This window comes from Neophocaena asiaeorientalis, unplaced genomic scaffold (genome assembly GCF_003031525.2).
Source record: "Neophocaena asiaeorientalis asiaeorientalis breed wild unplaced genomic scaffold, Neophocaena_asiaeorientalis_V1.1 scaffold57, whole genome shotgun sequence".
Lineage (NCBI taxonomy): Eukaryota > Metazoa > Chordata > Mammalia > Artiodactyla > Phocoenidae > Neophocaena > Neophocaena asiaeorientalis.
In genome coordinates this window covers 1,980,251-2,005,887 of record NW_020172731.1, presented here as the reverse complement: position 1 = coordinate 2,005,887, position 25,637 = coordinate 1,980,251, and the positions used below count along the sequence as shown (strand labels likewise).

At 38.1% G+C, this 25,637-nt stretch overlaps 2 protein-coding genes and 1 pseudogene across 3 annotated transcripts in view; all 3 read left to right on the top strand.

Annotated features, from left to right (window-relative positions):
- PAIP1 (poly(A) binding protein interacting protein 1) overlaps window positions 1-17,557 on the top strand; it is a 29,195-nt gene extending 11,638 nt beyond the window's left edge. For both annotated transcript variants that reach the window (XM_024740355.1, XM_024740356.1), the window contains exons 5-11: window positions 3,473-3,584; window positions 5,226-5,351; window positions 6,511-6,617; window positions 9,488-9,605; window positions 10,359-10,413; window positions 14,823-14,916; window positions 16,375-17,557. In XM_024740355.1, the coding sequence (XP_024596123.1) occupies window positions 3,473-3,584; window positions 5,226-5,351; window positions 6,511-6,617; window positions 9,488-9,605; window positions 10,359-10,413; window positions 14,823-14,916; window positions 16,375-16,468 (706 nt within the window). In that variant the 3' untranslated portion in view covers window positions 16,469-17,557. The remainder of the gene's footprint in view (window positions 1-3,472; window positions 3,585-5,225; window positions 5,352-6,510; window positions 6,618-9,487; window positions 9,606-10,358; window positions 10,414-14,822; window positions 14,917-16,374) is intronic.
- On the top strand, window positions 6,779-7,824 carry LOC112396549 (phosphoglycerate mutase 1-like; annotated as a pseudogene).
- Window positions 17,558-22,238: 4,681 nt separating the features above from the next.
- The window catches only part of CUNH5orf34 (chromosome unknown C5orf34 homolog), a 33,291-nt gene continuing 29,892 nt past the window's right edge, over window positions 22,239-25,637 (top strand). The window contains exon 1 of the mRNA XM_024740377.1: window positions 22,239-22,570. The gene's annotated coding sequence lies outside the window, so the exon portion shown is untranslated. The remainder of the gene's footprint in view (window positions 22,571-25,637) is intronic.

Genomic DNA, 25,637 nt, shown 5'->3' with positions numbered 1-25,637 from the left:
TGTGGCTCGCGGGCTCTAGAGCACAGGCTCACTAGTTGTGGTGCACAGGCTTAGTTGCTCCGTGACATTCGGATCTTCCTGGACTAGGGTTCGAACCCGTGTACCCTGCATTGGCAGGTGGATTCTTGACCACTGCACCACCAGGGAAGCCTGGCAGGTGGATTCTTAACCGCTGCGCCACCGGGGAAGTCCAAGGGCAGACCATTCTTATTTGTATAGTATTAAGTTTATAGTCATATATATGCCTTTTTCTTATGATGGTTTCTGCCTTTGGTTTTGTGCCTAGAAAGGTCTTTTCCTTTTCCAAGATCTTAAAAATAGTCACTTTACATATTTTTTAGTACTTTTGGCTTGAGTAAGGATCTAATTTCATTTATTGCCACATGTTTAACCAATTTTTCCCATACCACTTTTTTGAATGATCCATTCCTTATTAGAACTGCTGCCTTTATCACACTACATACATCCTTATATTTGCGTTGATTCTGGACTTTCATTCTATTCCATTCATTACTTGTTCTCTTCCTGTTTTATTACCAGGCTATTAAAAAACTCTCATTTTTTCACACTAGTTCCCCATTCGTTTGTGTGTCTGTGTGTGTGTGTGTAGTCTTCTTTGCTATTCTTGCATGCTTATTTTCTCTGAACTTTAGAATCAGCATGTGAAATTACACAAATGTTGTTACTTATTTATGTTTTGGGATGACATTGAATTAATGAGCTAATGTAGGGAAATGAATTTTCTTATAATCTGAGTTGTTTTATTCAATAACAGGGTTGTCTTTGAGTTTACTAGAGATTGCCTGTTAGTTCTTTAAAGGTACTTTTAATGGTTGCAAAGTATTCCATCGTGTGGTTAAACTGTACTGGAACAGAATAAAGACTCCAAAAGTACACTCCAGAGACACTTGAAAATTAAGCTTTTAACGAAGGTGACACTTCAGATACATGAGTAAAAGACAAATTGTGCTGCTGACATAACTGGCTAGTCATTTGGGAAGAAAAAAAACAAAGATGGGTTCCTGTCTCATTCTTTACACCAAAATATATTTCAGATATAAAACTGAAACAGTAATACCCCAAAAAAATTTTAAAAAAAAAAAAAAAAAAAAAAAAAAAAAAAAAAAAAAAAAAAATGAAACAGTAAATACTAGGGGAAAAAATGACAAACAAAAATATTAGGTTGGTAAAGCCATTTTAAGCAAGACATGATACCTCAGGCCCTAAAACAAGAGATTAAACTTAATTTCATATAGATTATAATATTGGAGGGGTCATAAATTTATAAGAAGTGAAGTAAAAATAGGGACATTTGTAACAACATGGCAGTGAGCTCATTTATTTAATATGAAAAGAGAGGCCTCTTAGGAATGAGTAAGAAAAAGGCCAGAAATATTTCTATTTTTAATAGAAGTATTTGGAATGACTCTGGATAGGTGCAGTTTGGAAAAATATAACTGACAAAGTTACAGAAATATCTACCCTTACCTAATCATTAAAGTACAAATTATAGCTTTTGGAAAGATGTGAAAGTTGGCACTTTGAGGAGGTAGGATGGTAGAAAGGCTTGCTTATCTTCCCTTGTGCTACTCACCCCTGGCTCTGCCTTAGAGTTACCTAGAGACTTAAAATGGGGCTAAGCCTCCAGTCTTGGAAATTCTGATATAATTAGACTGAAGGAGAGTGTGGGCATGGTTTATAAATCTCCCCAAGTGATTCTACTATGTAGTCATGGTTGAGAATCACTCTTCTGGCTCTTTTGACTCTGTATCCCCTGTGTGTGCTTCTCTAGTACTAGGATACTGTCAAAGCTATCAACATGGAAAAACACTAATCATATAACAAGTGAAAAGATCATAATTCTGTTAACTTAAAAATATGGAATACTTTGAAACAGATAGAAGTTACCTTCACAGCAGTTATTTCTGGGCTGCAGTGTCTTTATTCTTTATATTTTTCTGTTTTAACCTTTTTGAAATAGCCATGTATTACTTTTATAATTGAAAGTCTTTAGCTTAAAGTTTTAGAGTCTTTCCTCTCACCTAGATAATCAACCATGTACAAGGGTAGGGATTTGCATTTGTACATACATTAACATATATTAATATATAATCTAATAGTAATGGCGTTGATAAAACAAAAAGGTCATTTCATCGAAGCTCTTACCTGAAAAGTCATAAAAGGAAAGACAGAAAGGAAAGCAGCCAACAAGGTGCTTGGATAACTGAATTGGCATTAATTAACTGATCCTTTCCATTATTAACCAGTGTTCTATTTATAGATATCCCAACTTTTTTTCTGATGAGGAATTAATATGTATGAGAAGATAACCAATATCTTTCCATGTCTGACTCAAACAGCAGATGTCGCTCATTTAATATAGCTTGTAAGCACTGGCACACTAGGCTAAGCTGGGTTTATGATTGACACATAAACTGAACCAAGGTAAATTCTTGGACAAGAAATGACTTTTTAGGTTCTTTTTGAAAATTTTTTTAAATTGGTACCTAAGGTATGAAAGCCATTAACCCTTCATAAGCTGCTCCCTTGGTCTTTAAAAGGAGAACTATCAAAATCATTTTTATAAAACACATGACTTTTCTAGAATGTTCTTACACCTTATCAAGAAAAATAAAAAAATCTTTAACACCAAAATGGTGAACATTAAAAGTACATTTTAAAAATCCATTTTAGTAACAGTAGCTGACACCATAATTCATTGGTATACACAATGACAGGCTTCTTGTGATTATTTTAGATAATAAGAACTATGTAAGCTCTAAGGTGAATGCACCAAGTCAGGGAGAAATCAAACAAGGGAAAATAAATTGACTCCTTTAGTCTCTATTAGAAACAAAGACCCAAACAAAGACCAGATTAATTGCCTTCTATGTTTCTGTGTGGTTTCATTTGGGGACTTCTCCTCTTACTTCACTTCTCTGATTTGTATAATAGAAATTCTAAGAATAATGGGCTTAATAAGAATTCATTTTCAACTTAGTTGGACGTCATCTGTATATATCTTTTTTAAAGCTCTGTTCAAAGTTCGTATTTCAGCAAGAGCAGAATATTTTAGGGATACTTCGCATAAAAACAGTGCTTTCTTTAAAAGCCTATGAGACAATAAATAAGGTGAGGCAGTGAGGGTTTTTGTTTTGTTTTTTAGTGCCAATATACAACGAACCTCATGAAATCTATGTAGCTGTAACTTGTTATAATTTGTTCTAGTAATAGGTTTATTTTCAACTATTCTCATCAGTTTCTTAAGACTGGGAATCTTTGTATGAAAAGATAGTACATATTCTGATCGCTACAATAGACAGGAACACTTTTTATTACAGAAAATCAGAGTGTTGGTGCATTGTACTTGCCTCTGTATTGCTTGTGAACAACCAAACTGACAAATGGTCATCTTGTTTGACTATTTAAAAAACAAAGCAATGTGAGATTACAAAAGGTATGTCTTTATTAGATGTCGGACTGAATATGAAGTTAAAGATCAAGCTGCAAAAGGGGACGAAGTGACTCGAAAACGATTCCATGCATTTGTACTCTTTCTGGGAGAACTTTATCTTAACCTGGAGGTGAGGAGAAATTTTTCTTTTTAGTACTGACAAAGCCTGAGAATATAAATTGATCTCAATAAGGGATTTGTGTTTACTCTTTTATAACATTAAAAGTGAAATGGGAGATAAAGAAAATAGTCTCAGTACCTACTCATGGTAGTATCTGTCCTCAAATGGAACATATGTACCATTTTGTCTTCCTGTTCATGGGCAATGTTGGGAGATAGTTACTAAGCATTTTAAAGTCTTTATGTACTTTTGGAAAGCCATGGTTTACATGTGATTTCAAGCTTTTGGAATACAGATAGTCACACCTTTTTGAATCCTTGTATCATAAATATTAGCACATTTAGTACGTTGACTTTCAGGTGGTGACCCAAAAGCAACTTGCCCTGCAGAGCATAAAACTTTGAAGAGGGGAGAGACTAGAGTTTCTGTGTTTGTTTGGTTTTTTTCACCTGATTCACCTGCAGTAGTTCTTTTTGGTCCTATTTTATATATTAATCTTCTATATAGAATGTATTTGTACAAAGTCTACAGCTAAATTGGTGGCATACTTGAGTATATGCTTGTTGGTAGGCAACATAAGTGCTGAATATTACTTTTGTAATGGATTTGCTTGATTTTTTTTTTTTTAACTAGTTAGTCCCAGATATCGGTATACCTTCTTAAACTCTGATTTGAGGACTTAGTATTGTAAATACCACTGAAAAGACACACGAATCCACCGTCAAATGTACATCTCAGTCAATGCATCTAAAAGGTCTTTGTCCAATCTCGTGCCTAATTTACTATGCCTTTTTACCACAGATGGCCTTAATTTTTAACAAAATCTCATGCCGTAATCTTTCTCAGTTTATTTTTGTATAAGCCAAATAAGAACACCAATATAAAATGTACCTTAAATGAATTGTCACTTTAAGAATGCAGTTGAACTTCCTATGTAGAAGTCATGATGATATGTGTGGTGGAAGTTATAAAGATAAGGCATGGCTCCTGAACCTACAGTTCTTCAAGCCGGAGAGCTGAGATACATATTCTATTCTGATGCAAGTTAGAGTATTTTTAAATAGTATAAAAAGCAGAAAAAAGCTCTGTGTTCCCAAAAAGGTGTTAATAGGCTAGAGACTGCTTTATGAAGCAGTAATATTAAAGGAGGCTTAAATTATCCTGACCGTATATATTTTTTTAATATATAAATTTATTTATTTATTTTTGGCTCTGTTGGGTCTTTGTTGCTGTGCGCGGGCTTTCTCTAGTTGCGGCGAGCGGGCGCTACTCTTCCTTACGGTGCGCGGACTTCTCATTGTCATGGCTTCTCTTGTTGCAGAGCACAGGCTCTAGGCATGCGGTCTTCAGTAGCTGTGGTACGTGGGCTCAGTAGTTGTGGCTCCCGGGGTCTAGAGCGCAGGCTCAGTAGTTGTGGAGCACGAGCTTAGTTGCTCCGCGGCATGTGGGATCTTCCCCAGCCAGGGCTCAAACCTGTGTCCCTTGCATTGGCAGGCAGATTCTTAACCACTGTGCCACCAGGGAAGACCCTGACCATATGTTTTGTATTGTTTAACTTAAAACACTTATTTTGCCAGCACTTTGTTAGACCATTTGTATATCTGTGTTATATTTTGGCATAGTTGCTTTTCATTTTCTTTTCCCCAAAAGATCAAAGGAACAAATGGACAGGTTACAAGGGCAGACATTCTTCAGGTCAGTCTTCGGGAGTTGCTGAATGCCCTCTTTTCTAATCCTATGGATGACAACTTAATTTGTGCAGTAAAATTACTGAAGGTAGGTTTTACTTATTTTTTTCTTAAAATGTAACTGTTTCATCCCTTTAGTATATAATTTAGAGGAAGGAAAGTACATATAATGCACAAATAGATCCAAGAGTAAGTTATTTAAGTTAAATATTGACATTTTACTTTACTCTCGAATTTAATATTGGAAAGGCAATATATACTTATTGTTTAACATAAGAAATTTAAAAGTGAAAAATGGAAGTCCTTCACTCCACCCCATACGTAAAGTCCCTTTCTTTCTCTTCCTCTATCTGCATGTGTGCTCCCGTAAGATCTTACTCTGATGTGGCTTGCTTTTTTACCACCAAATGAAGATCTTGGATTTTTGCATGGCTCTTTCTTCAGTAGCTTCCCAGTGTTCCATTGTATGCATGCACATTGTTTATCCATTCCATCCTTGAGCAGTTATTTTCAGTTTAGCCACTATAGCACTGTCAGTAATCTTTCATTGTATCTTTATATATGCAGTTGTTTATGTAACTTAAATTCTTACCCATAGATTTGGTGGCTCAGTGAGCATGTATACCTTAATTTGATAAGTAATGCCAAATTTCCCTTCCAAATGCTGAATCAGAGTGTGTTCCCACCAACAGTGGATGAGTATACCTCTTTTCCCATATCCTTATCAGTGATGGATAGAATCAATCCTAGGTTTTATTTTGTCATCGTGATGAGTAAAAACAAAAAGCTCATTTTAATTTGCATTTCTGTGACTAAAATCACTAGTGAATTAAAGCCTTTTTTTGTTTGTAAGCCATTTTTTTAGTTTCTGTGAATTACCTGCTTATATCCTTAACTCATTTTTTCCTGATTGTGTTTTTTAAATTCTGAGTTTCTACACTTGTTGGATGTTGCATATTTCAAAAAGTGATATGTTGATTAAAATTTTATAGCCTTGGTCATATAGCAAACATGCCATACAGTCATTGGCCTATAAAGCCTATGATAAAACTTCTGCTATAGTTCATTCCTTTTTCCTGTCAAGAAAAAGTATAGCGATTCCTGAATATTAGATGGTAGAAAATAATTAGGAATACTTAACTTGCTAAATTCATCTTGTTTAAAGAATGCTTGAACTGCTACTAATATCTTTTTAGAATTTCTGTACTTTATTGAATTCTTTATTTTACTGATACTTGCTTTTTTAGTTGACAGGGTCAGTTTTAGAAGATGCCTGGAAGGAAAAAGGAAAGACTGATATGGAAGAAGTTATTCAGAGAATTGAAAATGTTGTCCTAGACGCAAATTGCAGCAGGTAGGAAAAGAAGTAATATAGATAGCCAGTGGATCTCAATTCCTTGCTTTTTCTTTGGGGTTGTTTTTAATCTGTTGTGCTTCATCAGAATACTCTTTAGAAATCTACAGAAATTTTTTTTAACCTATGGCTTCTGCTCACCTAGCCACTTTTCTTCAATTATGCTTATGAATGGAGGAAGTTAAGATATTCCTGTGGGAATATGAGTCCCTTAAAAAATAAAATGATTTATACTTTTAAGCTCAATAAATATTTGGGTAAAGTACTACTGTAAGTCCAGTTGGAGGTATAAAAGTGTTAGCAGGATCGCACTGCCTTTAAGAACCATATATAGCCACAGTTATATGGAATAAATTTCAAGCCTGTCTTAAAAAAAAAAAAAAAAAAAAGACAGCAGGAGCCAGGCAGTGGGGTGCGAGCATGTAGACTTCACCTCAGTGCGTAAGAGAGCACTTCAGACCCTCTGGACAGCGCTGGGTGCCGTTGACCAAATGCGGCTCTCAGAGGCGAGGACAGGCTCCTCAGAGGCGAGGACAGGCTCCTCAGTGGGCGGCAGTGAGGGCTCTGGCCTCAGTAAAGCAGAAACCGCTGCCAAGTGCAGCGAGGCCCAGTGAAGATCTGAAGGCGCTCCTCTGAAGTCCCACTACCTCCAGTGGAGCCCAGTCATCCCTTCCACAGCAACGTCAGTGAGAATCGAAGGCATGGAGACCTCACTGGATATTAGCTACCCTCCCGTGAGAGTCTGAAGGATACTATTACCAGAGCTCTGCCCTTTTGGAAGGAAGAAATAGTTTCCCAGATCAAGAAGGGGAAACGGGTATTGGCTGTAGCCCGTGGCACCAGCCTCCAGGGGCATTGTCAAGCAGAGAGGGTCTCTGAAGAGCTTATCATGGAGCTGAGCCTGCTGACTGTGAATTGGGCAAGAACATGAAGCCCGTCACGCCTGTGCAGTTCCTGGGGGATGAGGAGACTGTGTGTAAAGCCATGGACTCTGTGGCTGCCCAGGGCAAGGCCAAGAAGGGAGGGCAAGCAGCAGACAAACTACTCCCAAGGACACCCTCCCTGCCCATCCCATTCCTCTGCACTTCTCCCCTACACATATCAAACTGACCGCATCTGTAAGTTGTAGCTCCAGATGGGGACCAGTGGCTCCCAATTTCATATTAGCCATTTTTTTCTCTTGTACCCACTCCCTTCATGCAGTCTAGTCAGAATGGCACCTCTGGGGCAGGGTTGTCAGTCCAAGCAAGGGAAGACTTGTCCAAGAGGGTGGACAGGAAGTAATTCGGGGGGGGGGGTTGCTAATGCTTTGTCTATTACTAAGGACCTGCTTGAGTAAGTGTTGGGGGGAACCATGTTAGGCGTGACCGATGAGGGAAAACAAGAGAGCCTATTTATGTTCCCAGGGGCCAGTCCTGTATTATTCTGTAGTCAGGTGACTGGGTGGCTCTAGTCATTCCAGTGGAGAATGAATGTAATATGCGTGGCAATTGAAACAAATATTTCCTCCCTGCCTGCAGAAGATTGGGATCAGTCCTGGTGCTTATGTGTTGTATTTACTTTTACAAAAAAGTATATAATTTAAAAAAAATTTTTTAACATCTTTATTGGAGTATAATTGCTTTACAATGTTGTGTTAGTTTCTGCTGTATTACAAAGTGAGTCAGCTATACGTATACATATACCCCCATAACCCCTCCCTCTTGCGTCTCCCTCCCACCCTCCCTATCCCACCCCTCTAGGTGGTCACAAAGCACCGAGCTGATCTCCCTGTGCTATGCAGCTGCTTCCCACTAGCTGTCTATTTTACATTTGGTAGTGTATATATATCAATGCTACTCTCTCACTTTGTCCCAGCTTACCCTTCCCCCTCCCCGTGTCCTCAAGTCCATTCTCTACATCTGCGTCTTTATTCCTGTCCTGCCCCTACGTTCATCAGAACTTTTTTTTTTTTTAGATTCCACATATATGTGTTAGCATATGGTATTTGTCTTTCTCTTTCTGACTTACTTCACTCTGTATGACAGACTCTAGGTCCATCGCCCCACTACAAATAACTCAATTTCGTTTCTTTTTACGTCTGAGTAATATTCCATTGTATATATGTGCCACATCTTCTTTATCTATTCATCTGTCGATGGACACTTAGGTTGCTTCCATGTCCTGGCTATTGTAAATAGTGCTGCAATGAACATTGTGGTACATGTCTCTTTTTGAATTATGGTTTTCTCAGGGTATATGCCCAGTAGTGGGATTGCTGGGTCATATGGTAGTTCTATTTTTAGATTTTTAAGGAACCTCCATACTGTTATCCATAGTGGCTGTATCAATTTACATTCCCACCAACAGTGCAGTTATTGTTTGTAGATTTTAAAATTACATAATTAAAAAAAAACCTTCTGGGGTTTCTGATGACTGTTGAAATATTCCCACGTGTGGTCATCAGAAAATGAGCCATTCCTTACACCAACATGGGATAAGTTCCTTGATTTCCAAGGTGTAGGAGTTCATCCTCTCACACGTGTTAGAATCCCTCCGTTGCCTTATTATTTTATGGTAGTGAAATGCCTCTTCATCACGTCCAAGTATGTCTTTCACTGTGCCAGATTTCTGAATCATGTTCCAGTTGCTTGGCCTGCCACTTGGGCCCAGTACGCGTTTAAGCATAACTGTACTAAATCCTTTTTTCCAGATCAGTATAGTAAAGGAGTGATGTGCATTTTTTTAAAAAGATAAATTTGTGTTACTACAGGAAATGTCTAGAATATCAAAGCATGTTAAATTTTTGAAACAACGTTTTAGGCATCTGTGATATATTAGAGCACGATGACACTTGCTCGTTTTAACTCATTTTCAACTTTTGTCTGCAGAGATGTAAAACAGATGCTCTTGAAGCTTGTAGAACTCCGGTCAAGTAACTGGGGTAGAGTCCATGCAACTTCAACATACAGGGAAGCAACACCTGAAAATGATCCTAATTATTTTATGGTATGCCAGTGTTTGCATTTTAAATTTGGTTATTGCTTGAATTCAATTTTGGCAATTTGTAGATAAGTTACATAAACTTACCTCAGAATTTAATACCTAATAACTCTTTTCACTGGCTTAGAGTCACATGGCAGCCATGGAAGGAATCCTCAGTGAAAGGGTAGACTAGACAAAGAGCCATTCAATGGCAAGGGAAATGAATAAGGCTTGACTTGGACTTGGGTGAGTGTAGGGATTCCTCAAAGCAGTTTTTCCAGAGAATTCATGATCAAAGGCCTGCATTTCAAACTTTTACTTGGCATTTTGTAGTAAAGTAAATTAAGAAAACGAAAATGGTTACCAGGCCAGTGATGCCCTGAAGCTCTCGACAGGATCAAACAGAAAGAAACTATGGAGGAATGCTCTTACAATCCAGTCTTGGAAATACTTAAAGAAAAAAATGGTTGCAGGGGGTGGGAACCACAACTAAAAATCAGCTGACGCTAAATCACAGCGCACAACGCACCAAGTCACCAAGGGTGTGACAGGCAGCAGACGGTGGGGTTAGACCCACAAGAACTTGAGATAATAGAATAGTAATCTGAAGACCATAGACTTTCCCAGTGAAATGAAAATGGCTGCTAGGAATTTAGTTTTTTGCTTGTTTTTGTATTATCAGGTACAGATGAATGAAATCAGCCATGCTCAATTAATGTGCTTTAAAAAAGCAATTCTGAAATGATAACATGTTTTAATCGCTCTGATTCCTCCTAGAATGAGCCAACATTTTATACATCTGATGGTGTTCCTTTCACTGCCGCTGATCCAGGTATGTTGTCTCAGTCATTTTCTGACCATTTTTTGGTAAGATAGTAAATTACAGAAAACCGTACCCTCACTGGCACAAAGTTGTAGCATTTTGAAGAGTTCACATCGTTCTAAAATATAGGGTAAAGGTTTGTCTCACTAGAATATTCTTACAGTTACCACTTGGAACCATTTCACATCAAACATTTGATTCAGTATATAGTGTCTTGTCACCCTAACAGTGAAGGATTGGAAGATCCCTCAATTAAATGCAAGCATTTTTACTTTATATTTCCTCTAATATTTTGTTTTTATACTCTAAACTTTCAGGTAGTTAAAGCAGAAGGGAAAGATGGTTGTAGTTCACTATATAGTCAGCAGCTTTCATTGGTACAGGTTAATACTTGCAGATACTAAGAACTGTGGATCTTACTAATATTTGGTGGGTCAGTTAATTAAAATCTAAATCTCTGCACACTTCCCTTCCCAGAAAAGAGCCGTTTTATAGAATGAGTGCTTTAATTGTGATAAACAGAACTGCACTGTGAGCAAGAGAACATTTCCCCACTTTGAACAAACTTACAACCAGCTTATGAGAATTTTCCCATTTGTTTCCTCTGGATAGCAGGCACTGACTGTCCTATGCCTCTAGCACAAAGGGGTAGAAAGAAGAACCGCTTAACTTCTCAATTTTAAATTATGAAATATTCAAAAATATTGAAACCACACACAAAAAAGGGCATATTGATTCACTGTCAAGATTGAACCAATTTCACTTATCAATATATACTTTGGGTCTTTTCAAAGAAATAAAACCCTTTATAGATAGTAATAACCATTCTCTGTTTCTATAATTGATACCTCACCTTCAAGTCCAGTCCTTCCATAACTTCCCCCCACAGAGGTAATTACTGTCCTGACATTGGTGTCCTTGTGCCGTCTTTTTACCTCATGTATGGCTGTAAATGACACGTGCTACCATACACAGCAGTATTAGCCTAAATGGTGCCTTATTGTGCGCGTCTTTTTGCGACTTATTTTTTATTCGGTATTTTTGGTGTTCATGTTGACTGATATATATATAGCTTTAGTTCATTCATTTTAAATGCCAAATAATAACATACTCATAGTAAACCACAGTTTATAGATCCCCTCCCACTTGTGGATGGTTGGTTGGTTCACACTCGTTACTACCTACAGTGCTGTGCAAACATCTTTAAGAATCTTTGTGCACATGCAGGAATTTCTTTAGAGTAATGAAGTAGAATTGTTACATTATAGGCTACATGCGTCTTCAACTTCACTAAATGTTGCTAAACTGCTTTCCATCATGATTATACCACTTAATATTCCCACCAGCAACATGTGAAAGTTCCTATTTCCCATTGTTGGCAACACTTATTGATACCAGACCTATTTTTTTGTCAGTCTGTTTGTATGAAATTGTAAACTTTTATTTCCCTACTAGTGGTAGTGAATTTCTTTTCATGTTTCTATTGACCTCTGATTTCTTTGTTTGAGAATCACCTGTTTGTGTCCTTTGCCTGTATTTCTTTTTTTTTTTTTTTTTTTTTTTTTTTTTTTTTTTTTTTTTTGCCTGTATTTCTGTTGGATCATTTGTCTTTCTTACTGATTTGTAATTACTTACATGGCCTGGAAAGTGATCCTTAGTTTCTCCCAGTATGTGCTGTCTTTCCGTTTCATGTGTTGTCACATAGAAGCTTTGAGTGTTAAAGTCTTGTTTGTGCTCTCTGTGACTTACTATGATCAAATTCCATTGTCTTCTAAACCTTGTTGCTTTTTATATTTAGGTGTTTAATCCATCTGGCTAGTTTTTATATGTGGTAAATGGTAGGACTTAAATATTCTATAGTTACTCATCTCAGTAACAGGTCATCCTTCCTCTCTTGGACAAAACATTCCTCTGTGTACCATGTAACTCCCTATAGATTTGTGTCTTATTCCTGTGTCCATGAATGTGGATCTTTCTTCTTGTTTGTCTTGACACCAATACTGCATTCTTAATTATTCTTACCTACTGTAAATCTTGCTATGTCTGGTGAGACAAATTTTCCTTCTTCCCTTATTCTTTGAGGCTACCTTGATTCATTTTGGTTCTTCGATCTTCATCATTGTCCAATCTGTTTTTCCTACTTATTTCTAGTGACTATTTTATTTATAGAAATTCAATTTGGTTTTCAAACTGAATTTTGTTTCTGCATTTTGTTCAAAGTATCTTGATCTTAAAGTTTTGAGTCCTTTTTTTGTCATCATTCTAAACATGCTTATTTTTGCTTCATACTTTTGTTTTCTTTTAATTCTAATCCTACTGTTATTTCTAATTGTCATACACAAAATGATTTATGTTGTGTTCTTTTTTTGCAATCTCAAATTTAACTGTCTTTCTTAAACTTTTTTTGTGGAAGTGATTTCAAACTTACAGTAAAGTTATAAAAGTAAAAACTGTGCAAAGAACATCCATCTATCTACCTTTACTCAGATGTACCTTCAACAGTTTACTCCATTTATTATTTGTTCTCTCCACACTCACTTTTTTTTTTCTAAATCATTTGAAGTTAAGTTGCATATACTGTGGCCCTTCATGACAGCTCCAGCGTTTTAACTGCCTGTTTGTTTTTGTTTATAAAAACTTGTGGCTTGGATTGTAGGAACATCTCTCCAAAGGGGGGTTTATATTTGCTTGTGCCAGGAGCCACAGGGGTAATACTGGCTTGGAACAAGTTTCTATTTTCTTGTCGTAGGGATTCTTTACGTGGATAATAGAAATTTGAAGTGCAGGCCCATTGTTAAAAATTCTCTGGGGAACCAGTTTCTTCAGAGTACTTCTGTCCTCACTCCAAACCCAGGCAGAGACAACCAAGCTTCTTTGCCATCTCCCTTTGCCACCGAGGTGTTTTTTGTTTTTCCTTGGTTCACCTTTTGCTTGCAATACCAGTTCTTTGAATGTTCAGCCTTTGTGTTGGTGAGATGGACTTGGGGCATGAATTCCATCTCTCTGTTTCACATGGACTCAAGGCCTTGCTTTCTGACCTTCTGTGAGTTTTAAAATCGAAGCCCTTTGTTCATAATACCACCTGGTCTATCAGCCTCCCAGCTGCAGTAGTTATGTATGGCTTTCAGTTCCCTTCTCGTTTCTGTCATCTGGTGACTTGATTGTGTGTGTGTGTGTGTGTGTGTGTGTGTGAACTCATTCGTATATTTAAAAGAATGTTTTATCTGTTGCCTTAAGCATTTGTTGCAGAAAGGTTTTATAGTTAAAATTGTCTCCAAATTGCCAAGATTGGGTATCAAAATATCACTAACCCTTTAAGCTAGAATTAGAGTTTTATAGAGACTGACAATCTTGGAAAAACATGGTCTCTGTCGAGTTAAATGTAATTACATCATCCTCTCAAAATTTGAGGTAGCTGTTGTTCACAAGAAACTAATTGTAAGATAACTAGTTTTAATATACACTGACCCATTATATTATTCAGAGGTAAGGACTTCATACACACATGCTAATCTTTAAAGATACTCGGTAACTCTGCTTAAGACAGTTGGCAGATGGAGAGCTATAATATCACCTGTTACTGCCTTAGAAGAGCCCAACCAAGGGATAGTATAGCTGAAACATTTATCAGGTATCTACGTTCCAGCTGTCTCTAAGGAGAGGGAAGAAAAGAAAATCTCCTGTGCTCAGAACATTTGCTAGGTTAGCCTCCTCTGATTGAGAAACTTCAAGCAATGATGGCTCTTACCTGCTAGCCAGGTAGCTCACTTTACCTCCTTGGGAAGGAGTAATTGGGGAGCCAGAAACTAGGAGGTTTGATTGAAATCCCTCCTTGTGGAAGGAAAAACAGTAGTATGGAAGAAACATGTTCTTCCCCAACAAGTTAGGACAATATCTTGTCTGATGGAAAGAAGCAGCAGAGAATGTAAACAGCATGCACGCTGGGAGTGAAATGTACTCTGTTACGCTCACAGTGGCTTTGATTTCCATCTTATATTTAGAGGAATATTAAATATACATTTGACCCCTGAACAACGCAGGTCTGTTTATATGTGGATTTTTTCACTAAATATGTGCTACAGTACTTACACAGGGTTGGTTGAATCGCAAATACAAAGGAAACGTGTGTAAGGAGGGTGGGCTAAGTTATATGTGGATTTTCGATTGTGTGGAGGGTCAGTGACCCTAAAGGGCCAACTGTATAATTTATGAGCATATTTTGGGGGCGGGGAGAAATAAAGCAAGCCAATTAGAATATAAGTTTTGTAAAAGATATTCTTAAATATGTAGTTGGGAACCTTAATGTTATTTAAATGTATCTGCTTAAATGAAAAGCCATAATATTAAAAAAATTTTTAGGGATAACTGGCCATTTCATATGAATATTTTTCAGCATTAAAATTTTTTATTTTTTATAGATTACCAAGAGAAATATCAAGAGTTACTTGAAAGAGAAGACTTTTTTCCAGATTATGAAGAAAATGGAACAGATTTATCAGGGGGTGGTGATCCGTAAGTTCTGTTTAGCTGCTTTCTTTTTGGGGGTTTTTTGGGTTGTTTCTTGGGTTTTTTTTATGGGGGGGGCGTTGTTTTGCTTTGTTTGGCCATGCTGCGCGGCTTGCCAGCATGATCTTAGTTCCCCAACCAGGAATTGAACCCGGCCCCCCTGCAGTGGAAGTGTGGAGTCCTAACCACTGGACTGCCAGGGAATTCTCATCTTTAGCCGTTTTCTTTGTGAAATTTCTGTGGCCACAGTTTGTAGGTGGAGTTTAGACTAGAAAAGATGATGAAAGAATGTGCATTTTGATTTAATGGTGTTATAGTGGGTATATATGTAGTAGTTATTTACCAAAAATTTTCAGAAAATCATATTAGAGAAAACACTGGTTCTGAAAATTAAATATAGCTAAGGTGGAAAAACTATTAATGTAGCATATTCAAACAATTAGTTTTTATAAAATAAATACTATTATTATACCTAAGACTTTAAATAAGTAACTCTAATGCTGTAAGATCTTTGGTAAGTTCTGTGCCTGTTTCTCCATCTATTAAATAGGAATAGTAGACCCCTCCTTGAGTTTTTTTGAGAACTAAATGAGATACATAAATACTTGAGACAGCCCCCTGGCACATAGTAAAAGGCTCAAAGCTTAGCTGTTAAAAGATTAAAATTAAAACATAGATAATTATATAAAAATGTTCGGACTGATAGACATATATAAATTATAGTCCTGTTCTCATCTCTCAATCTTCATCTGCCATTCTTTGTAATAAAATAAACTTTTACTGTATTACTCATTTATCGTTAGATTGTACTGCATTTTGTATATGGAAGGACCAAGAACTTGTGAGGTTTAGTTCCAGTTCTGTTAACAATTCATGTGAATTTGGACATGCTACTTGGATTCTCCTCTTCATAAGTGGAGGGTGGAAATAAATTAAGTCTGTGACTTCAGTTTTTCTTATCCCTTCTCATGTGTTGTAGGTTTAAAAAAAAAATGAACCACCTTTATTCTGTCTCTAAGTAGTAACATTTTAATTATATGTCAGTGTAAGATTTTCTAATGTTAACATACTTTTGTGTACTAGTTTAATAGAAAAAAATACAGGGATGTGCTTCCAAGCACAATTAGGAAGGTTCAGCCCTGCCGACAGTATACTACTGGAAATTAAAGTTGTCCTTGGCATTGAATTTCAGGTTATCCTCTAAAGTTTTGTTTGGTAAGCATTATATTCTCTTTGCCCTAATGAACTTGTGGCATTTCAACATATGGCCTTGTACTAGAAATGGGGGAGGAAGAAGGAGAAAGACCCATCAGCAATTGGTAGGATTGGTAAGATAGTTTTGTCACATATTGGTAGAAAGGGTCATGGGGGATGGGGAGACACATACTTACTTTCATGGCGTAGTATCTTAGACATTTTCTGAATTAAAAAACATTAAACTTGTCATATATGCTTCTTTCACAGATACTTGGATGATATTGATGATGAGATGGACCCAGAGATAGAAGAAGCTTATGAAAAGTTTTGTTTGGAATCAGAGCGTAAGCGAAAACAGTAAAATTAAATTTCAGCATATCAATTTTATAAAGCAGTTTAGGTTATGGTGACTTAGCAGAACACAGGAAAGCAAGAAAATGTGTCACACTTATACCAAATTAAGGATGTTGAGTTATGTTACTAATGTATGCAACTTTAATTTTGTTTAACACTCTCTGCCAAAATAAACTTTATTCCCTATAACTTAAAATGTGTATATATATATAATAGTTTATTATGTACAGTTAATTCCACTGTTTTGGCTGCAATAAAATCGATTTTGAAAAAAATGAAAAATGTCGAAAGTAAATTTTGCTAGCTGGTTAGAAGCTTATCCTTTAAATTCTACTTTTCTTGAGGGAAAAATTCTTAGCCTGGAAATACATATTACTGCAAAATGTAGCATCCTTTTTTAGATATGAGTATTATAGCTTTCACTTAGTTTTACATTTAGTGTCTCAATGAATTGAGTTTCAAATAGGAATCAGAATCATGAATATCTTTAGCACTGAAGTCTTAGAATATATCATTAACAACTGATTCACATATCCAGATGCTATTTGAGACCAAGGGCTTTTAAAATGGCTTAAAAAAAAAGACTAAGAACTCCCAACTAAACAACCAGGATTCTTCACTGAGGATTTATTGCAATTCTAGAATTGGTTTTTTTCACCTAACCTCACTACCCTAAAGCCTGGAACATTATTCTGCTTTATTTATATGACTTTCTCATTTTTGTTTTATAGCATGAGTTGCATTGACTTTTTTACTAGAGAATTTTACTAGATCTTTGTCACTCAAGTTTTCATCTGCTTTATAATTGCTATACCTTGAGAATCACTTTTCTAATACTTTTATTACTATAATGTGGTACCACCTCAGCCCTACCTAATTAATATTTTTACCAATGTCAAAAATCTTTTTCCAACTAACTAAAAGTAAAACTTAATGTACAAAAGGATTGCTTGTAAATATGCATGTAAATAGTTCTGTTAATAACCCACTGTTTTACATTTGGTACATCTGTGTCTGCCTATACAATCAGCTTTCTCACTTTTCTGCTTGTTTGTTTGGTCTGGATTAAAATTAGACTTTAAAAATAAAATTTAAATAGTTTTGTTTCCTCTAAGTTTTTGGATGGTATCCTGGTATTTTAAAGAGTTTCTGTTGAACTTTTTTACATGACATCATGAAGTTCAGATTTGAAATCAGAGAAACTATACTAGGATAGAAGATATTCTTTGAACAAGAGTTTCAATAACATATACACCTACTCAGAAAAAAACAGCAATTATAAAACATTAAAATTCTTTAGCGTCCTTATTATAAAAGAGAAATATATATGTAATTGGGGCTTTTGGAAATTGTAATAGTCAGAACTCTTTTTTTCAGAATGGCTCCTAACATGGTGGCTAGTACTTTAATCTGCCGTTCTCTAAAGATTGAGCTCACTGTAAGTCTGAGGGATAGGGGGAAGGGGGTGTAGGGAAGGGGCCCGACATTAGACTGGGGCCAAGAATATGCTAACTGAATATACTTTAAACTTTGCCCAGTCGCTCTGTGCATAACCACCCAGTTTTATCTGCTAGCTCATGGTCACCAACTACTGCTGTACTCAAAACAGCTACCAGCAGGATCAGTATGTTCCAATTACTAGTGCTACTTAAGTAACCACCCAAACTTAGTGTCTTCAAACAACAAGCGTTTTATTATGCTCATGCTTCTGTGGCTCAGGAATTTGGACAGGGTACAATAGGGGTGGCTTTTCTCTATCCTGCAGTGTTTTGAGGCCTCGGCTGGGAAAACTAAGGACGAGGGGTGGCTCCAACAGCTGGTGGCTCTAGTCTTCTGGAGTCGTCTTGACTCACGTGGCTGATGACCGGGCTGAGATGACTTGAAGCCATCACTCAACCAGACCCACCTACACAAGGCCTGTCCACATGGCTTGGGCTTCTTGCAGCATGGCAGCTGGGTGTTGAGGGGCCATTGCAAAAGACCTGGAAGAAGCTGCCTTGGAAGCTGCGTGCAGCATTACTTCTGCTACAGTGTCTTGGTTCTAAGTGAGAGGCTTGCTATAAAGCTGTATCAGATAGAAGGCCTTCAAAGAATGTGTGGACATGCTTTAAAGCTGCAACAGTACATACTGAAAGGAAGAGTTGGCCGTGTGCCACGATAGCTGGCCTTTAGGATTGCCATATCTTCAACAGAAATATGGATCAGTAAGTCTTTTGTAACAGGGACTATTAGTACAAATCTTTAATGAGCAAGGACACAAAGGTGCCAGTGAATGTTAGTCTTGTGTCTGGTAACAAAGTGCAAATATTAGTCTGAACCTGGCAGTTGTGTCATCAACTCAGACCCTCTGTATTGTCAGTGCTCTTCAGCCAAGGACTATCAGGACCATACCTGTACCTGAATGTGCTGGGTTTAGTACTTGTTGTCGTGAGGCAGAATGTACACCATGGGGAACTGTGGGGTATGTCAGTAAGAGGGTGTTCAAAAGAACTTACAGGATTTGGGCTTTGGTTGGATAATTTGGGAGAGGGCCTAAGAAACCGGAGGTACACTCTAGCTTAGATGCTGTCAGAAAGCAGGGGCAATTCTATGATTAGGTATTTCATTCAATCTTACCTGTAGGGAGGACAGTAGAGTATGGATTAAGTTGTAATTTGTTTAATAAAAAAATCGTCACATTTATCGAGAGAGGATGCTTGGTGTAAAAGAGTAAAAACCTGTCCAGGACTGAAGGACTGAAAATTAGCTCATACTGAAAAAGAAGGAAGTAGCCCTGCCTATTAATCAGTCTGGGAGGACAGACACAGGTAAAGCCAGCTGCAAATTTAACAGGAAACATTTTTCCCCAAGGCCATGACCACCTCTTTGTGTGACCACTGCTCTGTTAACAATGATGCCTCCAGACCTGCTTTGCTATCCTCACCCATCTTTTACTGGGGATACCCAATTGCTAAACTGCACTCACCTCATGATAACAGCCAGTCCCTCAGTTAAACCCTGCTTCTAATCCTGTGCAGAAACAGCATCCAACCAGGAAGTGGTCTCTCTTCCCTTAGAGCTTCCTCAGAATTCTTCAGCAGGAACCCAAACCTTACAACGATGACGCCCTCCTCCCCCTGTGGAGAGCACCATTTGTGTTTCCTCTGAAGTGTGCTTCCTTCCTTACATGTCAAATATTTTGTCAGACTACAGGCTTGAGCCTGGTGGTCTTTGGCTGACTAGACTTTAGCAGATGTAAATAATTTAAGGTCATGTATGCTACTGCTGTAGTGTGTAAGCCTAGCAAAATGCCAGCCCTGGATGAACTGGACACTGCTGCTGCATCCAAGCATCTGGAGGTCATGTTTCTGGTAGGTTTGTACTGCTATAAATTCAGAGTCACCACCTTCATTTAGGCTGTCAGTGCTGCCTGTAATCTTACTATTTCTTCATTCTCTTGTTTAATTCAAACCCTCCCTACTCTGCTTGCCCCTTTATTCCCTAAAGACTTGCTTCACTGGAAAAAAAAAAAAAAAAGCCACCAGACAAATGTATACAAATGCATCTGCATGTACTTCATTCCTCCTCTTCCTGTATAAGAAGTATCCCTCCACCTATTAAAAACCAGTTACTCAACATGTGCTTGAATCCCATGCCCTCTCACTCTCATGAACTCTGTTGTTACTTGGTCTGTAATTTTTTTAAAAATCTTTCTGCATCGGCCCTTTGCATGAGCTGTTGACCATGCCATTCCTCTCATCAAAAGAAATCTGGCCCTTACATTTCTCTCCAACTACAGTCCTATCTTTGGTTCCTAGTCAGACTTCTCAAGTGTTTTCCCATTTTTTTCCATTTCCTTACCCATTTGCTCTTCAAACCCACTATAGCTTCTGCCACCACTATATACAACAGACCTCATTAGTCAATAATGATGTCCATGTCATTAAGTTGAATAAAGACTTCATTCTTTAGCTTGTTCTCTAGGCAAGACACCAAAATTGAATACACCCAGGCATCTAGAATACAATAGCTTGCTTTCTAGCTTTTGTGCTGTTTCTCAGTGTTTGGGGGGATTCTTTTCCCTTACCTAATCTGTAAGAACTGGTGTTCCTCAAAGCTCAGTCCTAAGCATTCTTTTCTCATGTCACAATTTCCTTGGACTATTTCATCTTCTCCTGAAGCTTCAGTTAGCATATATCACCATTGACCTCCATATTTATTTCTAATCTCCTGATTCTAGACCTTTACTAACTTGTTTCCACTGGGAGGTCTCACAAAATTTGTCATACTATTCCCTAAGTTTACTCTTCTTACATTCCCCTCTCATTGATGGCACTGACACCTACTCACTTTCCCCAATCAGAAACCCCTGGAATTGTTTTTAACTCCTACCCTTAAATCATCCCCAAGACCAAAGAGTTGATCTAAATATTTCTTGGAGCTATGCTCTCCATTCTCACTGTCCAGTCTTGAGTCTGAACTGCCATCAACTCTCCTGTTGCTCTTTCAAAAGCCTTTTACTGGGCTCCACGCGTCTGTTCTCACATCCTACAATCCACTCTCTATTCAGCAGTTCCAGGAATTTTTCTAAAGTACAAAAAGCACCACAAAACCCCTCTGTAGTAGACAGAATTTATATATAGGAGGTTCTTATACAATGGAGGGGGAAAAGGTGGGAGTTGGATAGGACCTAAGTTAGCACTGTGTAATAAAACTGATGTTACAGATCAATGAAAACATGGCTGTCTGAGGATGCCCTTATTACACTTTACATAAGATTGAGGTCAATTTGCATATAAGACTTTTAAAAATGGAGATGAATTTAAGGAGCTATACTTCAATCCCTTAGGGCTGCCACCTTTTGCTTAAAGCCCTTGTAATAGTTTACCACTGCTATTAAGATAAAGTCCATAATTCATATATCTGTACTACCTACCTCTATAGCCCAATTTCAGGCTTCTCTCCCCTAAGAAGAGCCTCTCTCTTCTCTTTAATCATTCTTAAACCAAACTGGCTTTTTTTTCAGCCCTTTTAAGGGGCCAGATCTTTCCTTTGGGCCTCAGAGCCTTAACACTAGGCTGTTACCTCTGCTTGAAACACTTTCCCCCTCTACTTGGCTAACACCTACTTAGCCTTTGGATTTCAGTGAAAATATTTCTTCAGTCTAGGTTAGGTCTGCCCACTATATACTCCCACAGACCTCTGTATTTTATCTTAGGAACACTTATCACAACTGTGATCAAATTATTGTCCAGTCGTTTCTTTCCAGTTAATCTCCAGCCCCCATCCTCAACCCGGGTCTCATTCGCTGCTTTATCCCCAGCACGCCCGGCACGTAAAAGGCTCTCCATAAATACTTGTTTTAATGGAAATAAATAAATATAGCAGACGCGTCCACTTGCCATTGTAGAAAAAGATTTAAAAGGTGCAGAGAAACTGTTGAAAGACATTTTCTGATACCAAACTAGGAAAAGGTCTCTATCTTTGCCCAATTTTTTAACGGCTTTATTGACGTATAATTGCTTAGATTATTTAAATAAGCATTACTCCACTAAATTATACCTCTGTAGCTATCTCGGATAGACCATCAGAATGCAAGTCCCAACCAGGCTTGAAACAACCAGGTCAGACCAGCTCCTTGTGGGGTACCGGAAGTAAAAACCGGAGAGGAGCGGACCAGCTTCCGGACTGGGAGCCCCCGCCTACCCTACTTCCGGTCCCGCCCCCCAATGCGAGCGGAGGGCGCGGTCAGGTCGGGACTTCCGGTCTTCATTTGTAAAGTGGGGCGGCTTTTCTAGGATGCGGGAAGGTTTGAATCGCAGCTGTTTGCCATCGCTTCCTCTGCGGGGTCAGAGCTGTTGCTGCTGCTGCTGCTGCTCCTCCGCTCCTCTGACTCGACGAAAGACCGCCAAATACTCTCCCTGTGGCCTTATTCCTTTCGGTTATAATTGTTTTCTTTCATCGAGAAACATAACTTGCTGGTAATTTGTTAAACTCAAGACAAATTCCTCGAGAAGCAGTCGTGGGCAGGCGCAGACGTTTCTACTCCGACCATTTTGGCGAATCAAAAGCACAAGGGCCGTTGATTGTCCTCATTTCCACGACTTTTCAGCTCAGAACTGCTTGCTGTGTGAGTTTAAGATGTTGGTTGTTGTTTTGATGAGGCTTTTTCTGTAACTAGATAGCGCATTTTGAAAAATGAGGTTCCCGTTTATGTCAAGAACAAACTTGTGGCTTTTTGATCGTTAAATGTACTCGGATGTAATGTGCTGGGTAGTGAAAACACAAACAGGAATAGGACAGTAGAGATGAGGCTGGAAATTTAGGTTGGAGCTGGATTTTTTTTTTATGATGCCAGGAACTTTAGACATTTCTACTGTTTCTTGTGTATGCTTGATTATTTAAATAATCTAAACAACAATTATACCCCAATGAGCTGTTAAAAAAAAAAAGAAAACTTGGCTAAAGATAAAGACCTTTTTCCAATTGTTATCAGAAAATATGTTTTCCAACTGTGTATCTGCACTTGTTTTTTTCAGAAATAGCAAGTTGATATCATGCATATATATGATACGTATAGCTGCAATATAAATATATTTATTGCTATGAATATTTATTGCCGTTTAACAAGTATGTAGACAAGTGATGTAAAGCGGTTGGTATGGTCGGGTTGTGGAAAGTTACTTGTGAGGGCAGTACTGGAAATAGATTGGAGAGGGGAAAAATTGGAAAAAGGTCCCAGACAGTCTACAGGAATGGAGGGGAAAGTTGAGGCCTGAAATAGGAAAAGGAGGAGCCAGATTTATGGGGGAGACTGACTAAATCAACAGGACTTGTTACTTGGATGTAAAGGGAACCACTGAGAAATCAAATATTGCTAACATTGAGATGCCATTAACTCAAATTGCAAATTCAGGAGGAGCAAGAATTTTAAAATTCATTTATATATTCTTATATATTACTTATATATTTATCATTAAAAAAAATTTATTGCACCCTTATTATTGGCCAAGTATTGTTTTAGGTGCCAGGGATAGAACTGTGAATAAGACAGATGAGGGCCCTGCTCTGATTGAGTTTATGTCCTAGTGGGAAAAGACTAAAAGCAAGTAAATAAATAGAACAGTTTTGATAGTAATAGATATTATGAAGAAAAACGATGAAATGGTTAAAAAGTGATTGGGAGATGGTTGGGAACAACTTTAACTGGTCAAGTTAGGCCTTTGAGGAAGTTAGAAATTTGTGCTGAGATATTAACGGTGCCAAAGAACCAGCCATGTGATGAGCCAGGGAAAGGACATGCTAGGCAGAAGGAACAGTGCAAAGGTTCTGACATGTGATACAGCTTTCTTAAAAAACATTAAAAAGGCCAGCGTAGCTAAGTTGTCCTGAACAAGGAGGAGAGGGTTAGGAGATGACATTGGAGAGGTAGAAGATGACATTGGAGAGGTAGATGGGGGCAGGTTGTATGGCTTTTATAGGCTGTGGTTAAGAATTTGAGTTTGGGGCTTCCCTGGTGGTGCAGTGGTTAAGAATCCACCTGCCAATGCAGGGGACACGGGTTTGAGCCCTGGTTCGGGAAGATCCCACATGCCAAGGAGCAACTAAGCCCATGCACCGCAACTACTGAGCCTGTGCTCTAGAGCCCATGAGCCGCAATTACTGAGCCGGTGTGCCACAACTGAAGCCCACGTGCCTAGAGCCTGTGCTCCGCAACAAGAGAAGCCACCGCAGTGAGAAGCCTGCGCACCACAACGAAGAGTAACCCCCGATCGCTGCAACTAGAGAAAGCCCATGCACAGCAAAGAAGACCCAATGCAGCCAAAAATAAATAAATAAAATAAATTAATTTAAAAAAATTATTCAGGTTTTATCTAAGTGCAAATGTTGGGTTGTAAGTCAAGAAGGGTTAGATCTCATTTTTATTTTAAAAGGTCCCTCTAGCTACTGTTTGTAGACTGGCCTCCAGGGAGTTGAGTGAAAGTGAATTAGGGGGTATTACTGAAGTCTGCTTTTGGTGGGAGTGATTAAGTTCCATTTTAGTCACGTGGCGTTTGATGTATCTGTGGAACAGGGACATGAAGAGAGGTCCTGCAGGCAACTGAAAGCTCTGGAGAGAGGTCAGGTAGATTTGGAAGTTCTCTAGAGAAAGAAAATGATTAAAGTTGTGTGAATTTCCTCAGGAGAGCTCATTTAATATCGGTTTAATATTTACTTATATGCTGACATATTCTGCAAAAGATTATAGGCTATATCATATGTAGCTAATTATATACATTGAAAAGGGGTAAGATTTTTTTTAAAAAGCAAGGGTGAGCATAAAAGCAACATGAGTGTATCTAGTAAGAAGAGATGAAATGGGGACTAAATAAGGTCAGGTGCTGATGAATCCTTGATTTGAGAGAATGGTGAAGAAAAGGAACGATTAAACTAAAAAGAGCAATAGATATAGAGGGGGTGGTGGAGGAGGGACCATGGCGCACCCCCCACCCTTTTTTTTAAAAAATAAGAGGCAGAGGAAGAGGAAGTTTGGTGCAAGGGAAGATAGACAACATTGTCACACGTTGACCAGTTTAGTAGGGTGAAGACTGAAGTCATTGGGTATAGGAAGATACTGGTAACAGTTGTGAAACAATTTCAGTAGAGAGGTGGAGGAGAAAGCTGGATTGCAATTCATCGAAGATTGTTGGGAGAGAAAGCTGACACTGAGTGGATACTATACCTGAGAAGTTTATTGGTAGGAAATAGAGGTAAACTGGGGAAAGTGGTATCCATGGAAAGTTTTTTTTTTCTGACAGGTGAAACTTTATCACCTGAGTAACAGAAGGAGATGATGTCCTAGAAGGGGATGGAGTTAGTTTTAGAAAGAATCATAAAATTTACTGAGTTCCTACAAGGCAACATTCACACTACTGGCACTGTCATACATGTTGTCTCATTTAATCCTCACAACGATCCTGTTACCCCCATTTTACAAATAAGGAAACAACCAACCCAGCCAACCTGTGGTTTATAGCTATGAGCTAGTGGAGGTGGAACCCAGCCCTCCATTCCCCTTCCGTCATACCTATATGGAAAGCGTAAGTGAAAATACAGAGACATTTCAGAGGTAAAGAAGAGGAAATTGAATTCAATGAAATAAGGATGAATCTAAGACACTAGCTGGTTAATTAGCTTTCTGAGTCGTGACATGGATC